General features: G+C 40.8%; 1 protein-coding gene across 1 annotated transcript in view; it reads right to left on the minus strand.

Moving 5' to 3' along the window:
* sdccag8 (SHH signaling and ciliogenesis regulator sdccag8) overlaps window positions 1–22,118 on the minus strand; it is a 61,194-nt gene that overhangs the window by 37,705 nt on the left and 1,371 nt on the right. The window contains exons 2-13 of the mRNA XM_084735933.1: window positions 20,101–20,262; window positions 19,844–19,929; window positions 19,525–19,638; window positions 19,304–19,429; window positions 18,561–18,656; window positions 18,087–18,151; window positions 17,814–18,011; window positions 16,546–16,684; window positions 16,260–16,412; window positions 15,946–16,080; window positions 13,913–14,029; window positions 13,221–13,363 (exon numbers count right to left, since the gene is read on the minus strand). Coding sequence (XP_084592059.1) covers window positions 13,221–13,363; window positions 13,913–14,029; window positions 15,946–16,080; window positions 16,260–16,412; window positions 16,546–16,684; window positions 17,814–18,011; window positions 18,087–18,151; window positions 18,561–18,656; window positions 19,304–19,429; window positions 19,525–19,638; window positions 19,844–19,929; window positions 20,101–20,262 — 1,534 coding nt within the window. The remainder of the gene's footprint in view (window positions 1–13,220; window positions 13,364–13,912; window positions 14,030–15,945; window positions 16,081–16,259; window positions 16,413–16,545; window positions 16,685–17,813; window positions 18,012–18,086; window positions 18,152–18,560; window positions 18,657–19,303; window positions 19,430–19,524; window positions 19,639–19,843; window positions 19,930–20,100; window positions 20,263–22,118) is intronic.

Here is a 22,118-nt window from a genome sequence, read left to right on the forward strand (position 1 = left end):
ATACTTAAAACTTCCGCTGTATTCTCCTCACAACTTCCATCATTCTCATCTACATGTACGTCTTATCTATTTTGCCCTTCTTTCCATCTCCAGCCTCAGTGTCATCTTCTTCATTCTTAAACGCCTGTGTCTTTGCTCATATCTCCTTACTAACAGATTGCACTTAACAGGATCACCGTTTCAACCTGGTTCACACAGCGCTTTGTTGGAATGAGGAACACATCAATATGCATAAATATAGCTTTGGCATTTTGGGCATTTTCAGCATGTGCATGAATATAAACAAAAGCTGTAAGCGGCAAGGCAGCAACAGACCTTTTGAAGTATATTCATCTCTTTGAAATATGTAAAGGGTGTTTTTATAATAAAAAAAATCACAACCTATATGGATTGCTTTTCATTTTAGGACTTCTTATGGTAATCATAACACCATAAAAAATGAAATCAACATTAATTCTCATCATTTTAATGCATAGTATAAGAAAATGTGTATATGCCAGCCATTAAAAATTCTCTGTCTGCAATTACCTATTTTCTTGGAGGTTTCTTTCAGATATCATGCAACCTCAGTGTCATTTGGGGCATTTGAGAAGCTTTGATTGATTTTAAATAAAACATTTTTTAATAACTGCCAACAGTGTATTATATCCTATGCCAAAGGAGGAGTTTGTGGGAGGACCTTAGTTCGATAGTTCTGATTATTTGAAGAGAGGTTGTATGAAGAACTTGTCGATAGTCAGTGTACTTCCTAGAGTCCATGCCAGTCAGCACACCCCCATTTTGGAGAAGCAGAGAGAAGTTCAGGCATTGGGCGGTATGAAGGTATTATGATAAACCAGGGTATTAAAAAATCCCAACAGTATGATTTTTTATAAATTTCATTTATTGCAGTGTGCAGCACACCCCAGCAGCGGCCAGTCTCTGGGCTGCAGCACAGCTGAGCTGTGAAACATGGCATCTGGGAGACAAAGTTATAGGACTAACTTGTAAAAAAAAAAGAAGAAAAATGCCTCTGCCATTGGTTGGGAGTATTTTGGATTCAGTCCCAATGGTAAAGGTAAGCCAGCAAACACTGCAGACCACTGACGGAGTGTGTAACTTTAGCAAGCATGAGAATGGGCGAGTTTTTTTCAAGTGTATGTTATATTTTGAATATTTCACCATTTTACTTTGCCATCAGACCGCCTTTTCTGATGGGAAACCAGACTTCATGGGCAAAATCAGTTATTTTACCTCACACGGGTGTTGCTTGTCTACCACTGCTTTGATCTCTTAGTTTGTGTTCTTGTGTGAGTTGGGAGAATCCCTGAAACTAACCCTTTGAAACACAGCAGTCACACAATAACACAAAAATTTACCAATCGGGGCAATGGTAGATCACCAATTCCCGGGTTCTGTACATTGTCTACAGAGTCTGGCTGGTTTGGAGAGCGATATTTGGTAAAGTGGTGAAAATATTCTAAATATAATGTACAATTAAACTGATATCTTTAGTAACTAAAATATCTTATTTTGCTGACCCCATCCACATCTGTACATTGTTTAGTTTCCAACAGTGATACTCCTGCTGCTTTTCCAAACTAAGGGTGTGCAGACATCTACTGTAGGCATAAAACTGCCTATCAATCTGTATCTCATACAACCCCATATCAAATGATCTACACTATCCTTTTAACTCTTTGCCACCACTATTCCTCCTTCTGCATCTTCCAGAATATCTCCTCTTAGCTGCTACCTTGAACCCATCTTGTCCTCCTCCCTGCTATATCTTGCTCCTCTCTTTGTGATCTTCTCCTGATACAATCTGCTGATGGGGGCAGTGCCCTAGTACCAACAAGGCAATGCCTGGCACTGCTGTACCCACAAAGGGCAACAGAGAGAAAGGGATGGATTGAAGGCAAGTGAAACAAAAGAGAACAAAGAGCAGCTATATGAAGGATAAAAACGAAGAGGATGAAAAGATAAAAGGATAGATCAATCAGGTAAAAGAGAGTGACAGAGGTAAAAGAGAGAAATGAGGGGAAAAGGAAGAGCAGAGGGAGGTTCTGTCATGTTGGATGAAAGCTGTGCCTACTGGGCAGTGGGCACAGTGTAGAGTCACTGATGGTGCCACCCTCACAGCAGGGGGGTGTGAAGGCACAAAGTTGACCAGATGACTGACTAACACACACACACACACACACACACACACACACACACACGGTTCATTCAGGATGCACAAGATCTATACACGCACTGCACTGACAAAAAGGTAACAAGCAGTGCAGTCCTCTAAACTGAAAACAGCTAACTCAACCCTTTTAGCAAACACCCAGGTATTTCTGATTATTTTCCAGTATATGTCAAGATATTTCTATACCATCAGATCAGAGTTTGAAGTAGTGATTTTACATATACACTGTATGAGAGGGAAAAAAAACATGAGCATTGGAGGAGGTGAAGAGTGGATGGTGGATGGATGGCAGAGGGCTGGTGCGCTCCCATTCATTCTCTGTCCTCCAGCAGTAGTGTGTGTATGTAGGCCAGTGTCCCAGGGCACACTTGGCTGGGGTGACAACAGTTGTAGCCGACAGATTTGCCTCCATCTTGCCTGAGGTCTCCCAGTCAGCGATCTGTCTATTCTATCCATTCCCAGCCCCGCAGGATGGACAGATTACAGCTCTGCCTAATAGTCCTGGTACATGTGTGATTTACCACTGCTGAATTTATAGTGTCTATATTTTGACCTTTTTGATAATTCTAGTGCAAATAAGTTCAAACAATTTCAGAGTCTGAGGTTGTCAGGCATGCTTACAGGGGTTCATGGTATTGTTTATACTCTACAAGAAACCGTGGGATGACAGATGATCGGATGGATGGAGAGATGGATGAAAGAGGTGGACAGATAAAGAAAACTATACTCCCAGCTATTCACTTTTACAACCTGGCCTACATGAGTGAATAAAAGAAGAAAAAACTACACAGATAAAGAGAGATGGATGAAGAACCATCCATCCATACCCTAAGCTTGAAATGGATATATATCCTAACTGATTGTTTTTTTTGTTTGTTTGGTTTTTTTTTTTACTTCTATAATAAAAGACGAAGCTATTTAGCAGAGAGACAGCTCTATAATTATAGTTTGTCATCAGGTCTTCATTGCTCCTTATCCTCTGACTTTAAGTTTATATGTTAAAAAATCATCAAAATTTTAAAAATAAAATAAATAAACAAAAGTTTTACTGAATAATCTAATAATAATGGTGATGGTTGTACAAAAGCAATACCAAATGTAATCCTGGCATACAAACTGAAATAAGTAAAATGCGACAATCTTGAGCTGTGGTCTTTTTGAGAGATCATGGACTACATGATAAAAAGTACTGGCGTTCTATACAAGTGCCTGGTGTCAGCTGTTTCAGCAGTCCTGAAATATGTCCTGAAGCAGCTCTGGTATAGTTTCAGCTTCCAAGCATGGCAGTGAAACTCACCAAATTCTCCTCTATTTCTCAATACTGTATGTGCCCAGGTATGTCATTTTTGTCTTCCTTTTAGTATAAAAGAGCACCAGGTCATCATTACTTGATGTTGATTTAATCTTTTGTTAACCTCTTGATGTGAATAGTCGGACAAAATTCATATTGTCAAAATTCACCTCCAAATTATTTGCAATTTTGTGCCATTTATTTGCATCACTGTTGGTGTGTAAAGGCCACAGAGTCTGTGTAAAGCAATAGTATATATTAGAACTATACAATTAGAACTGAAGTGAGCATTAACTGCCAGCTGATATGGACTGCAAAAGTCACGAAAGATATGTTCCTGGGTGGGAGTTGGGGGGGCAGTGGGTTCGTGAGTTTGTTTGATTTAAACAAGAATGGTCTTCTCATCAAGCACACTGTTCACGCAAATGTGCTTGAACTTATATAATGTTCGGGAAGTACAGCTCCAAAGCATCATCAAGCCATGATGTGAGGTTCACCCAAACACAGATATAGTAAAAAACAGTATAACAGTCTAAGTCCAGAATTCACTACTACATGGTTCCCAGTCTTTCCCATGTTTTCAGCAACTATTTTCTAACATATAATGCATTTAGAAGAAAATCTCTGACTTTCCTTTACACAGACTTTAAGAGTGGGTGAAAGTGATACTGGAAGGCAAAAAACATAAGCAGAAGACAAACAAAAGAATGAGAGAGAGCATTTGTTTAGATCAAAGGGTGCAGCACAATAAGTCTGGCTTTTTTTGTTTCCCTACATTTTGGCACACATACACACAACAGACCTACATTTAACAATGTCAAAATGTGCACACAACTAGGGCTGCAACCAACAATTATTTTCATCATCGATTATTTTCTATTTGGTTGTTTGGTCCATAAAATGTCAGAAAACAGTGAAAAATGCCGATCACTGTTTCCCAAAGCCTGAGATTACATCCTCAAATGTCTTGTTTTGTCCACATCCAAAAGATATTCAGTTTGCTGTCATAGAGGAGTAATGAAAACAAAACATTTGAGAGACACATGAGATCAGAGAATTTTTTTCTTTAAAAAGTACTCAAACCAATTAATCAATTATCAAAATAGTTGGTGGTTAATTTAATAATTGATTAATGTAATACTCAATTAATTGTTGCAGCTCTACACACAACACTGAAAAGTTTTGAAGCAATGAAAAGAAGGTTTAAAGTTTACAGCTACAACAGAAGAAATGTTACTGCTTAAAAGGCCACATTTCAAAGGTTTAGTGCTGACTTTAACTGAGTCATATTAATTTCCATCTTCATGTATTAGTACTCAGCTTGACAAAACTACACATTCTGTTTTAATTACTGTCACATCAACTAAATTAACACAGATGAACTCACAATTAAAGACCAGAGAAAGAATGATACAGCAGAGAGTGAGATAGTAAGACAGTAAGTGACAGTGTGACGGAAAGACAAAAGCAGATAAAGAGTCAAAGAAACTGAAAGAAAGATAAAAGACCAAGTCGGTCTCAACAGATTGAGCGAGAGAGACAGCGAGAGTGCAAGGGAGAGAGAGGTGAGAAGGCAGGATGGCAGAGAGGGCACTCCGACAGCGAGGAGAGAAGAACGCGGCAAGGTCTCGTCACCGGGCCAACGGGCCCACCACTGTCAACATCATGGCACTCTGTGGTACACACACACACGCACACACACACACTCACGGCTGGCCAACGGCCCTCCCAGCTGCCCTATCCGTAACTGTCTGATTAGTTGTGCTAAGCAGCCCCTCCCCTGCCAACCATGGTGCCATCTGCTACCCAACAACATGGCTGCCGACCAGACAAGCACACGCACACACAAACACACACACAAACACACAAAAACACACAGCAAGCCTCATACCTGGCACTGCCCCGCTGCTGTCACACAGAGACACACACATCAAACTTCACAGACACAGGTGTAGCCCAAAGGTATCAACACTTAACATTCGCACAAAGGCATACACACACACACACACACACACACACTGATAAACGAGTCAACATACATCACCAAACAAGAATATTTCATGTGTTCCTGTGCACACAAAAAGTCACACACACAGTTGCTGTAGAGGTTGTGTGTGTGCATGTGTGTGGTGACAGTGGTTAGGCACTGTTAATGCCAGGTAGAAAGAAAGATGCTGTGCTCAAGTGTGTGTGCGCTCGCTGGCAGCGCTTGAAGGTTCATTATGGCCCCCACCTCTCCTGAGCGACTGCAGCCCGCGTGGCGCCCCGGCCCTTTTATTCCGGGCCGTGATTGGACAAGGGCCTCCCGCCGAGTTGGTTTGCAGCAGTTTTGTCGCGCCCAGATTTCACTCCCTGCTCAAAGCGAGCCTCTGGCGGGACGCGGCATCTGCTGCCTCACCTTCCTCATTTACACTTCTCCGCCCTCGCACACACACACACAGTTCTGTTCACCGCCTTTCCAGACCTTGCTATCACGATCTACAACTGAGGGGAGGAAAAAAAAGAGAGAGAACTAGGTAGATGCACAGAGAGAGAGAGCAGTAGCGTGACATGTTTAATAGAGTTTGGGGAACTTTGTGTATAAGTGTCACAGCAGTTGGTCTGGAGCTTTTCATCTTTCTGCCTCTCAGCATCCATCTTATGATTTCAGGGTCACAGAAAGGAGAATGTGGTCTTAAAACACAGGAACACTATCTGTCTCCCCCCTTCTAGCCCTGTCTATGTGTTTTCTTGCCTGTTTTGCCTACTTCTTCATCATCGCCATCAATATGTTCTAATAGCATTTTTTCATACCCAAAAGTGATTCCAATACCTCTATTTTACATATCAGCCAATACTGAGTACCGATGATTATTTTCAACAACTATAAACTACTAACCCTGTGCATATGTTATGATTTCTATCACTGTTGTATGGCCTGGATCAGGTCTAAAAATTGGTGCACAGGACATAACATGGTAACAAGGTCCCAGGAGAGGTGAGACATAAAATCACTCAAACATGTTTTAGATTTGAACTGGTATCTCTTCTCAGTCGGATATGTCCTGAATACCTACACAGGGAGGCATCTTGATCACATGTCTATAACATTACAGGGTTCAACATAAACCATGGCCCTATTGGTCACAAAAAGTTACTCTGTGGCCGCCACATATTCTATGTGGGTGGCCCCCTGTGACCACTAGGCTTTATCTCCATACTGTGAGCTTTAAACAACACAATATCACAGTTCCAAAAATACCCAAATTCCTTTGTAACTTTTAGTTCAACATTCTACTAAAACAGCAACCAGCATTTCTCACCGACTAGCTATCAATATATCAGGGCTACTATAGTATAGGCTTACTAAGCCTATTCAAACTGATAATGTGATTCTTTCAGAAGAACCTGAAATACAAACAGCAAATTTAAAAAAGTGAAACAGCAAAGAAAATTTAGGAGTGAACGGAAAATTTAGTTTAAGTGGCTGGAACATAATAAATATAATGATGTAATGTATTGCTGTATTGTACTGCGTTGTGTGCCACCAGTTTCATGGGAAAAGTGGGAAACAGAAGTGTCACAGGTAAGCAAGGTCACATTATATTGCCTTTTCTTTATTGTTTTTTACATAAGTTTATATTTGGGGCACCAAAAATGTACTTGGCCACCAACTTTAAGGGCTTAGTGGTCTGACTGGCCAGTGCCTAAAAACATAAGCATCTATCCCTGCTACTTCAACTGGCTTCTTTCATTCTGAAGAAGCAGTGATGTCCAAGCTGCACTACAGACTTGCTCATTGATTGGTACCAGATAAATGACCAAAGTTGTCCCCGAGTGTCCAAACTCCTCCATCCCATATAGAGTTCCTTAAAGTGTTTCACAACCTAAAGGCGTATTCATGCTACATGTTAGATATGTATGTAGATACAGATCGAGGCTTTTGTCCTAATATGCATTCATTACATCTGTACTTGTGCAAGTTTTCTGAAACCTTACAGATACAGATGAAGCAGCCACTGGAAACTGTGGGGGGCAGTGTAGTAATGTAGCTAACAGTTTAATCAAGACACAGCCACAGGGTAATACAAAGAAGTTTCAAAAATGCAAAAGATTTAGAAATTAGGTTTGTTGTCAATGTCATGATGCATTTAATGACTGCCATCTAAACACTGCTTCTACTTTTGCCTCTTTCTCATGTGGTACATTATTACAACCTCCTCCAGTATCACCATGTTTGTAACTGTTTGTTGATGAGCCTCAATAGAAAACACTCTTGGCAAGGCTCTCACTACTTTTCCAGAGTAATCAACACTTTTTGAAGCCAGCAGTAACTCCTACCCCATGGCCCCTCCACACCAAAGACTTTGATTCAAGGCCTCAGAAGCTTCAGTCTGCTTGGTTAACCAATCCCCATTTCTGCCACTATAAGCACACATGACCTTCTGATGACAAAGATGCAGTAAGTTTTTTTCCCAGATGTGGAAGTTAAAGACTTTGCTGACAGGATCCTCAGCGAGACATTCATAGTTGACCCTCACGGAAAGTTTCGTCACACTGTTTGTGCACCCTCCACGCTTCCTGATCCAATTCACTACCAGGAGGGTTTTAGCTAGAAACTCAAGTTAAAAAAAAAAAAAGCTTCAAATGTTTGTTGATGACACAACCACAGATCAGATTATATGAACAGTCATGTTTGGACATTTCCTGGCCCAGGAATTCATAGTCACAAGTTTTAGGTGAGAAAGACACAGCAAGTAAACTGAAGTATTTTAAGCTCCCTGTCCATCTACAGCTCTAGCCAAGCACCCTCATGAACATGGACGCTTGATTTCATGGAGATAACAAAACTGGTGGAAGATTTGGGCCCTCGCAGACATTTCACTCATCCAAACCACAAAGCAGGCACACTGGTCTCAACTAACCATGGATACACCGATGCATGCAAACACACATATCTACCCATGCATGTCTATCTGGCATGTTTTGAAACAGAAGTTATGCTGGGCAGTTTACACTGTGGCCTTTGGGATCTGTGATCACAACACAGGGAGAGATGAGGCCGGATGGAGACAAGGAAAAAAGAAAAGAAAGAAAGTGAAGGAAGACAGGAGCAAACAAACAAAACAAACTTAGTAAAGCCCTCTGCTGGGCTGGGGCCGGGACTGGAGTGTGTGTGTGTATGTGAGGCGATGTGAACAGAGTGGCGGGGATTAGGACAGATCCTGGGCTGTCCAACTCACAGCTGGCTGATGATCCAATCCTGGAGCACAGCGCAGCGCACCAGCCGCCATGGGACCCCCGGATGCGTGCATGCATCTGTGTGTGTGTGTGTCTGTTTGTGTCTCTGCGTACAGGCATGTGGATTCGACTGATGTGCGTATCAGTGTGCACATTTGCAGGCATGCAGTTGTACAAACAAGTGTGTGTGTGTGTGTGTGTGTGTGTGTGTGTGTGTGTGTGTGTGTGTGTGTGTGTGTGTGTGTGTGTTCATATGAATGTGTTTATCAGAAAGGAAGGTAGGGCTATCACAAATCAAACAGAGGCTGTCTGTGCTTCATGTCCCCTGTTTGAAGGCGGGCTGTGATCATTTGGGCCACGAGAGAAGGACAGAATGAAAGAGGGGAGCGAGCAAGTTGCAGAGAAAGAATCAAAGAGCTGCCTTCCAAGGCTGGTCATACAAATGCCTTCCAGCCCCGCTACTGTGAATCTCGCACTCTTACTCTCTAACGACACACACAAACACAGTTCCACAAACCAGCCCACTATAGCTACAAAGACTCATGCATGGCTCTGTAGTGAACAACAAGAGAGGGCAAACAGAGGCGTGACTACCAATGAACTACGTGTAGTTCTGCATAACCCCAGAAGGCCCACAGATAGACAAAAAGAGAGAGAAAGGGACAGGGGTAGAAAGAGAGGGAGGGGAGGGAGATGATCGCTTGAGGTTTATTTGTTTCGTTTGGAACAGCATGAGAAAAAAGCAAAAGAGAACATGACAAGTGAGGAAAAAAGAGAAAAACAAAAAAGGAAAAAATAAAAACGTTGTGATGGCCTGAGTACGGAGAAAGGCTGTGACAAAATCTCAACAGGTGTGTGCCTGACATGTGGATGTGTGTGGCTGTATGCATCTGTGTTTGATGCTTGCATTCAGTGCTGCTCCAAAAAGGTCCAATTTCCCTGTTTTGTTAGATGACCGCCTTTATCTGCACACTGTTTAACCTCATCTTTAAAAACTCTGATGTTATATCAACAGACATGGATCAATGGATGGAAAGACTTTATGGTTTTCTAAAAAAGACCATTTTTGGGAACACTAGCCTGCTGGACAGCTGAACTATTAGTGATGAGAATAGAAACCTAATTCCTCAGTGTGTCCTCGGTAGACCTTTTCCTCACGAGTTCCTTATTCACAATGCTGAGCGACTTATGTAATGACAACCATAATAAAAAGTGACATAGTGATGGACTGTATTTATATATATTTTATGCATCTGGGGTTGTCAGTATGATTCAACCGGAGTGCTTGTCAGATGGCCGAACATCGTCTAAAACCCACTACGCCCACACCGTTCATTTCAATTGGGAAGCTGCATCAAACAATTGCTGTAACTTTCTGAAACCGCCAATCATGCCTACTTCACACAGTGGATGGCCAGGTATGTGGAGCTGAGAGGGTAAGCAGGGTTTGAACTTATATTTCAAGCTCTCTGTTCTGTTATTGCTCATACAATTATGAATTCCTAAGGGTGAAGACTGTCCAAAAGTATGCAGTTTATCCCCATATTTGATTGATTATTGTATCTCGCTCCTCTCTACAACAGTAGGCCTTTCAGACTGGCTGTTGGAAACAGTTAAATACACTTTTGCCTTCAAAAGCATACCCCGCCAATGGTAGCCTGACCACCCCAAGTCCTGAACTAGTCCTCATTTTTTATGATTATCATCACGGGTATCCAGTAGGATTGTTCAGATACCAGTATCAGAAAATCCCTCAGGTGCTGCCTCAAATGTACTATTGGTATCGTGAGTATGCCAGTCTATGTACCAATCTAATATCATTTAATTTATGAAACAGCAACCTTCCACTTCCCTGCAGCATCCTGTAGACCTTTTGATTCCCAGGATGGCAAAGTGTTCTCTGATATTCACTCTCTGTACATATATGTCCATCTTTTACAAAGGATTTAACTTTCAGAAAAAAACAGTATTGGAACATCCCTAGTATCCGGTACACAAACATGCATGAATGTTCAGGTTTATAGAAATACTATAATAGGCCATAAAAGTAACATTAATTAAGTGTAGACGATTTTCAATTGTGATAATTCACTTTAGTTTTGTGCTTATAGCATAACATTTGTCTTCCAACATGTGTCCAGCTGGTGCTGTAGGTGTATGATAAAATACCATTTTGTAGACCAGCATGGATGTCTGTTCTGTGTCTGTTCTTCACAACATTTAAAGAGCAAGTAATGTTAAAACTTATCCTGGATTTGTATTTCTAAATACCCCAACCCATGCTTTAAACAAAATGAGCTTAAAATGTAGACCTGAAGATTATTTTTGTGATGTTCCATCCTGTGACAATATTCTGGGCTCTGACACAGGCGCAGACATGCCAGTCTTGATAAGTGGTTCCTGTACACGCAATTTAACTTCATTAACACCTTCTTATTTTATCACCTTGGGAATTTCTAGTTTTTATCACTGTTATCCTTGTGTCCTTCATTTTCTGTAAATTATTTGATGACAACCAGATGCATGATATGATGAAAAAAATTATATTTGATTATTTTGGCAGATATTGTGAATGTGATATGACACAATTAGCAGGAATGAGCATTGCATCATAATTCTCATTTTGACTGAAAAAAAAAATTAAAATCATGATGATGTGACATTTGTTGGGGTCTGTATCAAACAAACGTAATTCCTTACATCTGGAGAACAAGATTTGTTGAGCAGGGCATCCCTGCAGCACTACACTTCCTCATCACAATGCTGTTTTTGGATGTTGCATTTGGCCATATTCCGATAATATCTCAATTAATTGTGCAGCCCTAATAATAACACTGCTTTTTAAAAGCTCCAGCTCCAAATATGACCTTAATTGTAATTTTGTGATACTGAATTTGAACCTGCCTCCCCTATACTGCTGAAGGAAAAGAAATATCCATATTAAATCAGTATCAGAAGTGGCTTTCACTGCTAATGACCAAAATTGAATTTGAATGGCTACACGCTCAGCCAAGTCAACAGCTGTCAAACATCTAGTATGCATCTGCGGATAGATAAAACTATAAACTCTCTCATGCACATACACCCGCACACATGGCAGTAAAATGGTTTAGTCCAGTGGCTCCTCTAGTACAGGTCAAAGTCATCATGTTGCCATATTAATATGCATGTCATTCTCCACAGCTGGCTGCAAAATACACACACACATACATACACACACATACACACACATACTCCTTGCCTCATCCCTTAAACACACGACAGCCCGCCATGCGGCCACTGTGTTAGCGCTGGCCAGCTGACAGACAAACACACTTAAACACAGATCAAGCCGGGAGCTGCAGTGGACATACACACACACACCACCATGCTGACAGACACATAAACACAAATACACATGCACACATCCGCACACACATACGCTCACACATACACATAGACTACACAAACTTGCATCCCGCAGCCTCCAGCACCACAGGGCACCATCGCCACATCTGTGCCCATCTCAGACACCTCGGCTGTGGGCAGCGGGGGTGAGAGAGTGCCCTGGGCGGCTGGCATGGGCTAGCATGGCCCTGGCAGTGGCTGGTGAGGAGAGGAACAGCAGCCAGCGGATGACAGGAGGGACAGAGGGAAGGAAGAGAGAAGGGAGGAATGCAGGAAGATAGGAGAGAAAAAAAGAGAGGATGGTGAAAGAGAAGATGACAGTAGAAAAAGAAAAGGAACTGTTCAAAGTATAGAGGATGGCAAGGAAGGACAGTTAATGGCTAGAGCTTAGAGCAGTAGGTGGAAAAGCTAGATAGATGAAAGTATGGACGGGTGGGATAAATTGATAAAAGAATAACAGAGGAAGGAATACAGGGAACCAGGGGAAAATGGGATAGAAAGATACAGAAATAGACAGAAAGAGAGAAGACAGAAAATGGAGATAAGAGGGAGGGGAGCCGGTAGCGCCTGTCGTGAGAACGGGTGCAGGGCACTGGCAGGTGGCACCGAGGCCAGGCTGTCCAGTGACCATCAGCCGCACTTTTCTGTATATGTATGTATGTGTGTGTGTGTGTGTGTGTGTGTGTGTGTGTGTGTGTGTGTGTGCACGATAGGGACAAGGAAGAAAGGCTCAAGTGCCATTTTGGCTCTGCTGGAGCTGTTGCTGGGCTGGGCAGTGGCCTGGTGGCACAGAGTGGGCAGTGTATGTGTGTGTGTGTGTGTGTGTGTGTGTGTGTGTGTGTGTGTGTGTGTGTGTGTGTGTTGCATTATGTTGTGGCATGCTTAACAGGATTAGAGGTGACCTGGTGAGGTCCAGTTGGTACCGGGACCATGGCACAGCGGCGCGCATGTGTGTTTATGTGTGTGTGGTTTGTATAATAGGATTAGCTGTTACCTGGTGCGGTACAGTTGGTGTGCTGGTCTGAACTGGACTGGACTGGGCTGAGCTGGGCAGGAGCTGGGCAGAGGGGAGTGCTGTGTTTATGTGTGTGTGTGTGTGTGTTGTGTGTGTGTGAGTGTGGTGGCATGTATAATAGGATTAGGTACTACCTGGTGAGGTGCAGTTGGCGCTGGGCATTTGCCAGCTGTTCTGCTAGGCTCAGGGCTTCGGCCTGCCATTGGCTCCCGTCCTTTTGGACCGCCTCCAGATGCTGCCGACAGCCAACCAGCTCTGAGCTCAGCCTTTCCACTTCCTGTCCCGCAGAGATGGAATGAGAGGGGGAAGAGGAGGTGAGGAAATCTTTCACAACAACCCACCTTATGCCCTCAGACAAACAAAATGTTAAAGGATGATTACAACCTTGTGTAAAGGTTGAGGAGGACAAAGAAATTATCTGATCATATGAAATTCCAAACAGTGTATTCTAAAAGATAAAACAGTATTTTGAAACATCAGGTTAATTCATATTTTCCATGAGGCATCCCATTTAACAAGCTCTGTGCCAGAGACTTTTGCCTCTATTGCACCCCATATTTCTCATTATTTCAATTGAGATAGTCTGGATTACTGATTTATGTGCAGATGATTTGGGATATATATATGTACACACATATACATATATATACATATTAGGAGTTGTTGATTTTGCTTCTTACACCTCATAACAGCGTCCTTGAAAAATTACGACTGCTTACTAAATTATCCGTTAAACTAAATAATCATTGGCTGACTTCGAGGCTACTGAATTAATCTTATTAATTTAATATATCCAAATCAGTCAGTAGGTTGAATCCAAACGTACCTGTGCAGCCTTTTCCATCTGTCTGCTGGTCTTGGTGTTGAGCTCTCGGAGCTCTCTCTCTGCCTCTTCTCTCTTCAGTTGGGCCTGGCTGAGCTGATATCGCAGATCCACACACACCTAGAGATGACAAGGACGGATTAAAAACAGCCAGTCCTTTGATTAACAAATATTTACTTACTGTCCCTTCCTTCATCATTTGCCATTTTTTGATTTTATTTTCATCATCTTACTCTCTTCATGTCTCTTAAGGTCTTTTATTTGAATCATCAGACTCAGTCAGGTAAAGCTCACTGATCTTTTAAATACAGTATGTGATAATACTGATCTGTCTGGTGGAGAACTAACTCGTGAGAGCATCCATATAAGTGAATAAAATCTGATTTATATGTTTACTGTTGGGACACATATATATATAAGAAACATATAAAAACAGAGTACAATCAAATTCAGAATGAGCTTATATTTACAAAAATCAATGGAGTTTACCAGTTTAAACACTAACTATCATGTCTGTACTGTATTCAATTGAATACTGGTCATTTGCAAATTCTGTTTTTATTTACCTTTTATGCAGCATCTTATCTTTTTCTGAATCTGAATTGTATACTGTAATGTTTAAATTATGACACAATGCGCTACTATAATTTTTCTTATTTATCACTAATAGTATATCTTAATACCAGCAAGAACAATTAATTGTAATGATGTAAAATTGTGACATTGAAAAAGTGTTTTCTCACTTGCTCTCACCTAGCACAGTCAAAAGTCAGCGTCAACTACTGAACAAAAATTAAAGTTGCTATAGATTGTGTGTCTTCAAGGCACTTCAGCAAGCTAATTATTTCTTGACATACAGCACTGGAACCTGAGTCCCAGTTTAAGCAAAACCTGTGGCCCACTAGGCCATTTTGTCATAAAATCATATATGTGTATATATATGTATATATACATATATACACACATATATATATAGATATATATATATATATATATATACACATAATTTTACAATAAAACATAATTAAATCCTCGGTTGTTTATTTTAAACTTTTATGCACTCACATTTGACTTTACCCTTCCGGCAACAGGAAAGAAATACTGAAATAGATAAACCTTTGCTGCCATCCAGTGGATTTACAAAAGCACTGCAAGTAGGCAGTACAGACTGCATTTGAGTACCAGGAGTGTTCTTTACCCCTGCTCCTGTTCCTGTTCCTTCAGCCATCTTTTTTAGGTGCTGGTCTAGTAGCAAAAGTGCATTTCAGCCTTTCACTGCAATAGTGTAACCTCATGAAGCTGACACAACTTAAACATTTGTCCTTAATCACTTGATTCAAACTGCTTGGTGCAGACTAAGGGCAAGTTCAGCACCACAACAAGCAACAATACATGCATGTGACTTAAAGGGATTGTTCAGACTATTTGAAGTGGGGTTGTATGAGGTACTTTTGTCAGTAATTGTCAGTGTATGACCTGCAGTAGATGCCAATTGGTATGGACCCAGTTAGGAGAGGCAAAGAGGTGTCTCAGCATGGAAGCTTAACAATGTACTGCTGTGAACAGGGTTAGCAACAAAACATATTCTAACCACTTAAAAAAGGCCCATCTAAAAAAATCTATATCAGTTTGAGTGTATGCTATATTGAGAATATTTTATTGCTTTACCTTGCTGTCAGAAAGCCTTTTCCAAAGAGAAACCACCATTAAATAAGACAAATATCACTCTTTTGCTCAACTAAACTCCTCTGGTGAAATCAGTATTTTTATCTCGCAGAAGACATGACTTTCTGACCTACTGCTACCCTATCTGTTAGTTTGTTTATGTTATTGCATGACTTCCGTGAATCCAGACTAACCATTTAAAAAACAAAAAAATGTCACATGCTGGTACTCTGCTTCTTCAAACTGGGGCATGTCAACCGCCAGCTATTTGTAAGCAACACACTGACTATTGATAAGTACCTCATACAACCCCACTTCAAAAAATCCACACCATCCCTTTAAGGTTTTCTTCCACAATGGACATAGTCTACCTTGGTGTGGTCTTGTTCCTGACTGGCAATTCTGCGAAGAGTATCTTCCAGCTGATTGGTCAGTGAGCTCTTGTCTCTCTGAGCTCTGTCTAGTTGTCCTTCCAACTCAGCAACACGCTGGGAGAGGCTAGACACCTGATACACAAACATAATTAAGTATTTCCCTCTAGTTAGTGGCTGTTAAACATCATACAAGCAACACGTTTTTTAGTTTGTGCACTTCGTATTTCAAAGCAACTACAATTGTGGATTGTAACTATATACATACATATACAAAAGTTTTCTATACACAGAAAAAGTGAAATAGGATTAACCGTATTTGCCAGCTCCTCTTTGTGTTTGCGGGCCTCAGCTCGGCCCTCCTCTCTGGCTTCAGCCAGTCTCTCCTGCAAGGCCTGTGCTTCTCGTTCTAGCTGTTCTCTGTGTCGAGCTAGCTCCCTGGACAACTGCTCACACTGTACCTCTACCTGCATGCATACAAACAGATACAGAAGGACAATTTTAGAGAACAACTTGAGAGGAATGTCATAGCTACGTAGAAGAGAAAAATGCTGGTTGAGGCAACATAGCTGGAAAGGGGAGTGTATATGTTTCTCTGACCCTAGCTTTGTACAGATTTGCATCTTCTGCCATCTCCACAGCCTGTTTGACCTGGAGACAGGCTGACCACTCCCTCTGCTGTGCCTCCTGCTGACTAGCCCGCACAGTGCGCAGAGCCACCAGTAACTCATCACGCTCCCTAAAACAGTGACAGACAAGAAAATACACAGCCCGTGTAAGAAAATAAGGAGGACGTTATTTTTATATGCATTTGTCTTACTGTATGTAGTTTCCTTTTTTCTATACACATGCAACTAATAAAACAGTGAATCAATAAAAACATGATCAGAAAATGTATGTATGTATGTATGTATGTATGTATAAGTAATTAATGGCCAAGTTAATTAATATGATGTCTGAGTATGTTATTTACCATTTCATACAGTAGAGCAAAGTAAGACTGACAGACATGAGCTGTGCATTGTTTTTGGAAGTATGACTGATATATGATATACATAGAAGTGTGTGGTTTTTTTCCCCATGGTCTACTGCTGAAAAACAAAAATCACAATAAATCTTTACATCAAAACACAATATTTTGAGGACTGCAATAATTAACAACCTAATTTATAAATCATGCCACTGCTGCTGTTTGTGGCAGCTGCTATGGACCTGCCCGGGCTCCTGCCACTGTTCGTGGCAGCTGGTGCTGATCTGCCACTGTTTGTGGCGGCTTCCATGGACCTGTCACTGTTTCTGGCAGCCGTCACAGACCTGCCACTAAATCTGGCAGCTTCCATGTGCCTCCCATGGCAAATACCAGTCATGTGTGTATCTGCTAGTGAAATGCCACACATTTTTTATATATATAAAACAATGTGAATGGGCTGTGGGATTAATTAATGATTACTGCTCCCACACACACCCTCACACACACACAAATCTGTGCAAGTCTCCCAGCCTATTCACATCACTATATGTATAAAAATCTTTGGCATCTGAATAGCAGCAGTGCATCTGTGGCAGCTGCCTCGAACAGTGGCTGGGCCGTGGGAGCTGCCTCAACCAGCGGCATTTGCCGTGGCAGGTCCATGATGTCACGGAAAGTGCCACTGCTAACTGCCGCTGACACATTTCAAGCTTGTTGTCTCTCAAAAATCTCTTACTCAGGGACTTAATCAAGACTTATCAAGTACAATGAGCTATACTGACACATAATCATGTACTTAAACCTTAATCTAAAGAGTAAGAAGATCCAATACACTGTGGCTAACTAGTGACTGATTGGAAGAATATTTTTGTGCATATGTACATGTGTTACAACCTACTTTGTGAGCCTGTCAATAGTCTGGACATGTAGATTTGTGTGAGTCCCAGCCAACACAGCCTCATGCTGTGCACACTTGAGACACAATCCTGCCACACGGGGAGCTCCATCAGCCCTCAGTGCCTCTGCAGCCTGTTTCTCCCGGTGTCTCAGAACTTTCACTTCCTCACACTCCTTCTGACTGACCGACAGATCCTTTCTGAAGACGGAAGCAAAAGATGAGTGATGGAGAAAAAGAGCCAGAAAGGAGATGAGGATTGCTTTGTACACTGACCTGAGGGAGATGACCTGAGCCTCCAAGCTTTCAATCTGGGCCTGGTAGATCACTTTCAATTGCTCCTGATGAACACAAATATTTTGGGAACAGATTGTGTTGAATGAATCAGTGTATTTAATTAAACAGGAGGGAAGCAATGAGATTATAAGCATACCACAATTTTCCATAACTTTTTTTTTTAGAACTGTATGGGGGCACACTGCAAATGCATGCACAGAACAAGCTGGAAATACACTTTTAAACCATATATATAACTTTATTGTAAGGAAAAAAGAAAATTAATTGATATTTTCAAGACGTTTTCAGGTGTCCTGAAGGAATTAGCTCAACTTTTCTTCCCCAGAATACACACCACAAAAATCTAAAGATACTCCAAAGATGTTATGACTGCTGAAAACCATGTAGGTTAGAGATGGAGGAGGAGAACAGAGCAGTAAAGGGAAGAGACGAGAAAAGGGACATCATCCTTACCAGCTCATTTTTCCATGTGCTGGGTTCTGCTTTGTGCAGCGCAGTGTGGCCTGCATTGAAGCCTATGTGGCTGCTGGCTGCCATAGTGTCATTCACCTGAAGAACAAAACACATGAGGACAGATGATGGGCCACTTTTCCCACAATGATCATTAATTTGAAAAAAATACCAGTGTCATCCCAAGCTCAGATCTGTTAATGCTTCTACTTTACTTGTGCAGTTTATTTCCTTGAGCAATTTTACAACCCATGCTAGAATGGTAACAACAACATTAACAAGGACAGTTCACCCCAAAATCAAAAATACATATTTTTCATCTGGGCTGTAATTCTATTTATCCATCTAGACTGTTTTGGTGTGAGTTGCCTTTTGTCTTCTCTCCAATATAATGGGACTAAATGTCACAAGTCCTGTGGTGCACCAAAAAATTCATATGAAAAATTCAAAACCCGTCTCTCTTTCCAAAAATCATGACCCTATTGTTTTCTGTAGGGACTACTTTCCTTCTGCAGTAGAATCTACCGAAACTACTCTTTCTAATAGAAATGTCCCTTTAATGACTAACTTTTTTGTCTGATAGCTCTACTATCTACAGCAGATACCTGATTTCACATAAAATCACAAGCACAAATATCATACACATGATTTTTATACACAGGCAGGCTGGCAGGTACGCACACACTTGCACACACTCGCACACATGCACACACTTGCACACACTCGCACACACGCACCAAAAATACCGTGGAGTTTTGTAAGGTGTAGTCTTTCAGGGATTCATCCACAGTTTTGGATTTGCGCTCTGACTGTAACTTTTCATTCTCTACCACCACCACTCTGATGCGCTGTTTCATCCCCTGCAGCTCTTCCTGAAGTCATGCACACAGAGAAATAAAAAATATCTAAATCAGCACAAAAGCAACAAAGATTGCAAATATGTAAACATGTACGTCTGTGCACATACCTTACAAAATTTGACCTCAGCTTCCAGGTGTTGGATGTACTCTGACTGGTTGTGAATCATTGGGACCAAATCCTGAAAAGAATGCAAACTGGATCTTCCCTCCTCTTGTACTCTCTAACAGAGAAAAGAAGAGTTACATCAAAAATGAGGCAAAGCATAACAGAATGGCAAGCAACATACTGATATCACGGAAAAGCCAGAATGATTTCCCACATTCACCTGTGGAGAATATATCCTAGGCTCAAAGATAATTCAGTAATAGGCTTTTCTTTGATTTAACACATTTAAATGTTTAGTCATGCAAATCTGCATACTCTACCTTGGATGGAGACTGTTTCTTTGGAGGAGAGAGAGCACAGGGAATTTCTCTGCACTGCTTCAGTAGAAGACTCTTAAGCTGATTAACTACAATGCAAAAAGACACAGAAACAAGCATGCACACATACACACAAGAAGTGTTTTATTATAACTTTGTGTATTGTCTGTCAACAAGATTATGAAAAGGGAAATCTCCAGGTGGTGCACAGCTATAATGTCTTTGTCAGACAGCCGTCCCACAACTAATCATTGAGTCACCTGCTTCGCTCTGTGTCTTTTGGCTCCATATAGCCTTGTCCTCTTCGGCCATGGTGGCAAAGAGGCTGCCATCACCGCGTCTGAGCTCCTCCACCTCTTCTCCATCAGGGCTCAGCTGCTCCAGAGTACTGCTCAGCTGCTGTATGCTTTGGTTGGCCCGCTCTGAATCCAATATACATATACAGACACCAGTCTCATACAGTATATTATTTCTGTGCCCCATGATGGTTTAGTTGCTGTCTATGAACTCGCAGAACTCATTTTATAACTTATAAATTAGGACAGCGCTCCAATTTGACTGTTTAATATTGCTGCATGGAGGTTTGGGACCAGTGAGACAGTGAGAGGTGACAACAGGAACCACAATACTTCTCCTAAGGGAGGAATACTGGATACACTTCTTTGATATTCTTATCGCTAACAAGGGTGGAAGTAACTAAATACAAATCTTCAAATAACTGTAATTAAGAAGCTTTTTTGGGTACTTTTATTTTTATGAGTAGATTTTCAAGTCTACTTGTATTCATTTCACCATGTAATCTACTTAGTTACTTTCAAAATCATAATTGAATACTGAGCAGAATTTGAATTGATATTCAGATCTTTCAAATGCATTTTGTAGCCAATCAGGTGATGTGATCACATGAGCCAGTGAAAACAACGACATACAAACAAATAACAAAACAAAATGCTGCAGCAGTACACATTTGCAATAAGGATGTTAATGATTAATTATTAATTGAGTAAAGAATTTAACCAATTAGAAATGTATTCATTGATATTTAATCAATAGTCATGGCAGTAATTGCACCTCATTTGTCATTGTTTTGTCTGGTGGAGCAATCTGTTGAATAAGGAAAATTAAACTTTAAACAAAAAAAAATCTGAAGATTATGAAAAAAATGGGGTTTGTATCTTAGAAATTATTAATAATTCATTAATTGTTAGCGTTTTCAACTATTGGTGATGAAAAATGCACAAAATTTGCAACCCTAGTTTGGAGAGGTGACAGTGACATCAACAGTTAAAAGTAACTAATAATCTGAGTATTTTTTGAGACAAATAATTTGTAGTTTTATTGAAGTATATTTCTAACAACAGTACTTTAACTTTTAATTGAGTAATATTTTAGCAATTCAACAGTACTTGTACCTGAATATAGATTTTCAGTAGTCTTTCCACCACTGATTCCTATTGGGGATGAATGAAACATCATGATGGGCGATAATATGGTTGCATGGTCTTAAAGGGTCTTCCTCTCAGCACAACATGTCTGTAATTCAATTGTTTTTAAAAAGACAACATGGAGACGTAGTGCCATGAAGAGCAGCAACAGTTTCATTTTATTTTCTCTCCCACATGTCAAAAAGCAGAACCTAGCCAACAACTCTATGACAGCTCTGGGAGGACACACTACCTAAAATACTAATGGCTTTTAAATCATGATGTCATGATGATTGAAGGCTCAGTGGTAGATGATTGTCAGCAATTGCGACGAACAGTGGCACTGCACATTGGCCCAACCGTAGCGGCTGTGTATATGGACAATGAAATTGCTCGAACACATGTTGAAGAAGGGGATCTGGCCCAAAACATCCATCTGATAATACTTAACATTTAAATTGGTATCCTGTCCTCGCCTTTGTTTTTTAAATTTTGTGTTTGTTTTTATTACAGACCTTTTTCACAGCCACCATAATCATATATAATAGTATGGTAAACACAGGTGTTACTGTTATTAATTAATGTCCTGTTCCATGTAGCAGGGCCTTTCCAGTGAAAAAATGTGCACAAAAGCAGCACTGTGACCTGAATGAAACAGAACTTTAATTAGTATCATTGACAAAACCTGAATTTACTATTTCATATCAAAATGGCTGCTGTGAAAAATGTCTGTTAACTACTGTAAGGATCCAGCAACCTGTCTTGAAAGTTTAATACTGAGTTCGGCAAATAGTATCTGTTTTTCATGACTTATAAATTAAATGAGAGGAACACCGAAGTGGTGCAGGGGTAAA

Source organism: Lutjanus erythropterus, chromosome 14 (genome assembly GCF_056507025.1).
Source record: "Lutjanus erythropterus isolate fLutEry1 chromosome 14, fLutEry1.hap2, whole genome shotgun sequence".
NCBI classification, from domain to species: domain Eukaryota; kingdom Metazoa; phylum Chordata; class Actinopteri; order Lutjaniformes; family Lutjanidae; genus Lutjanus; species Lutjanus erythropterus.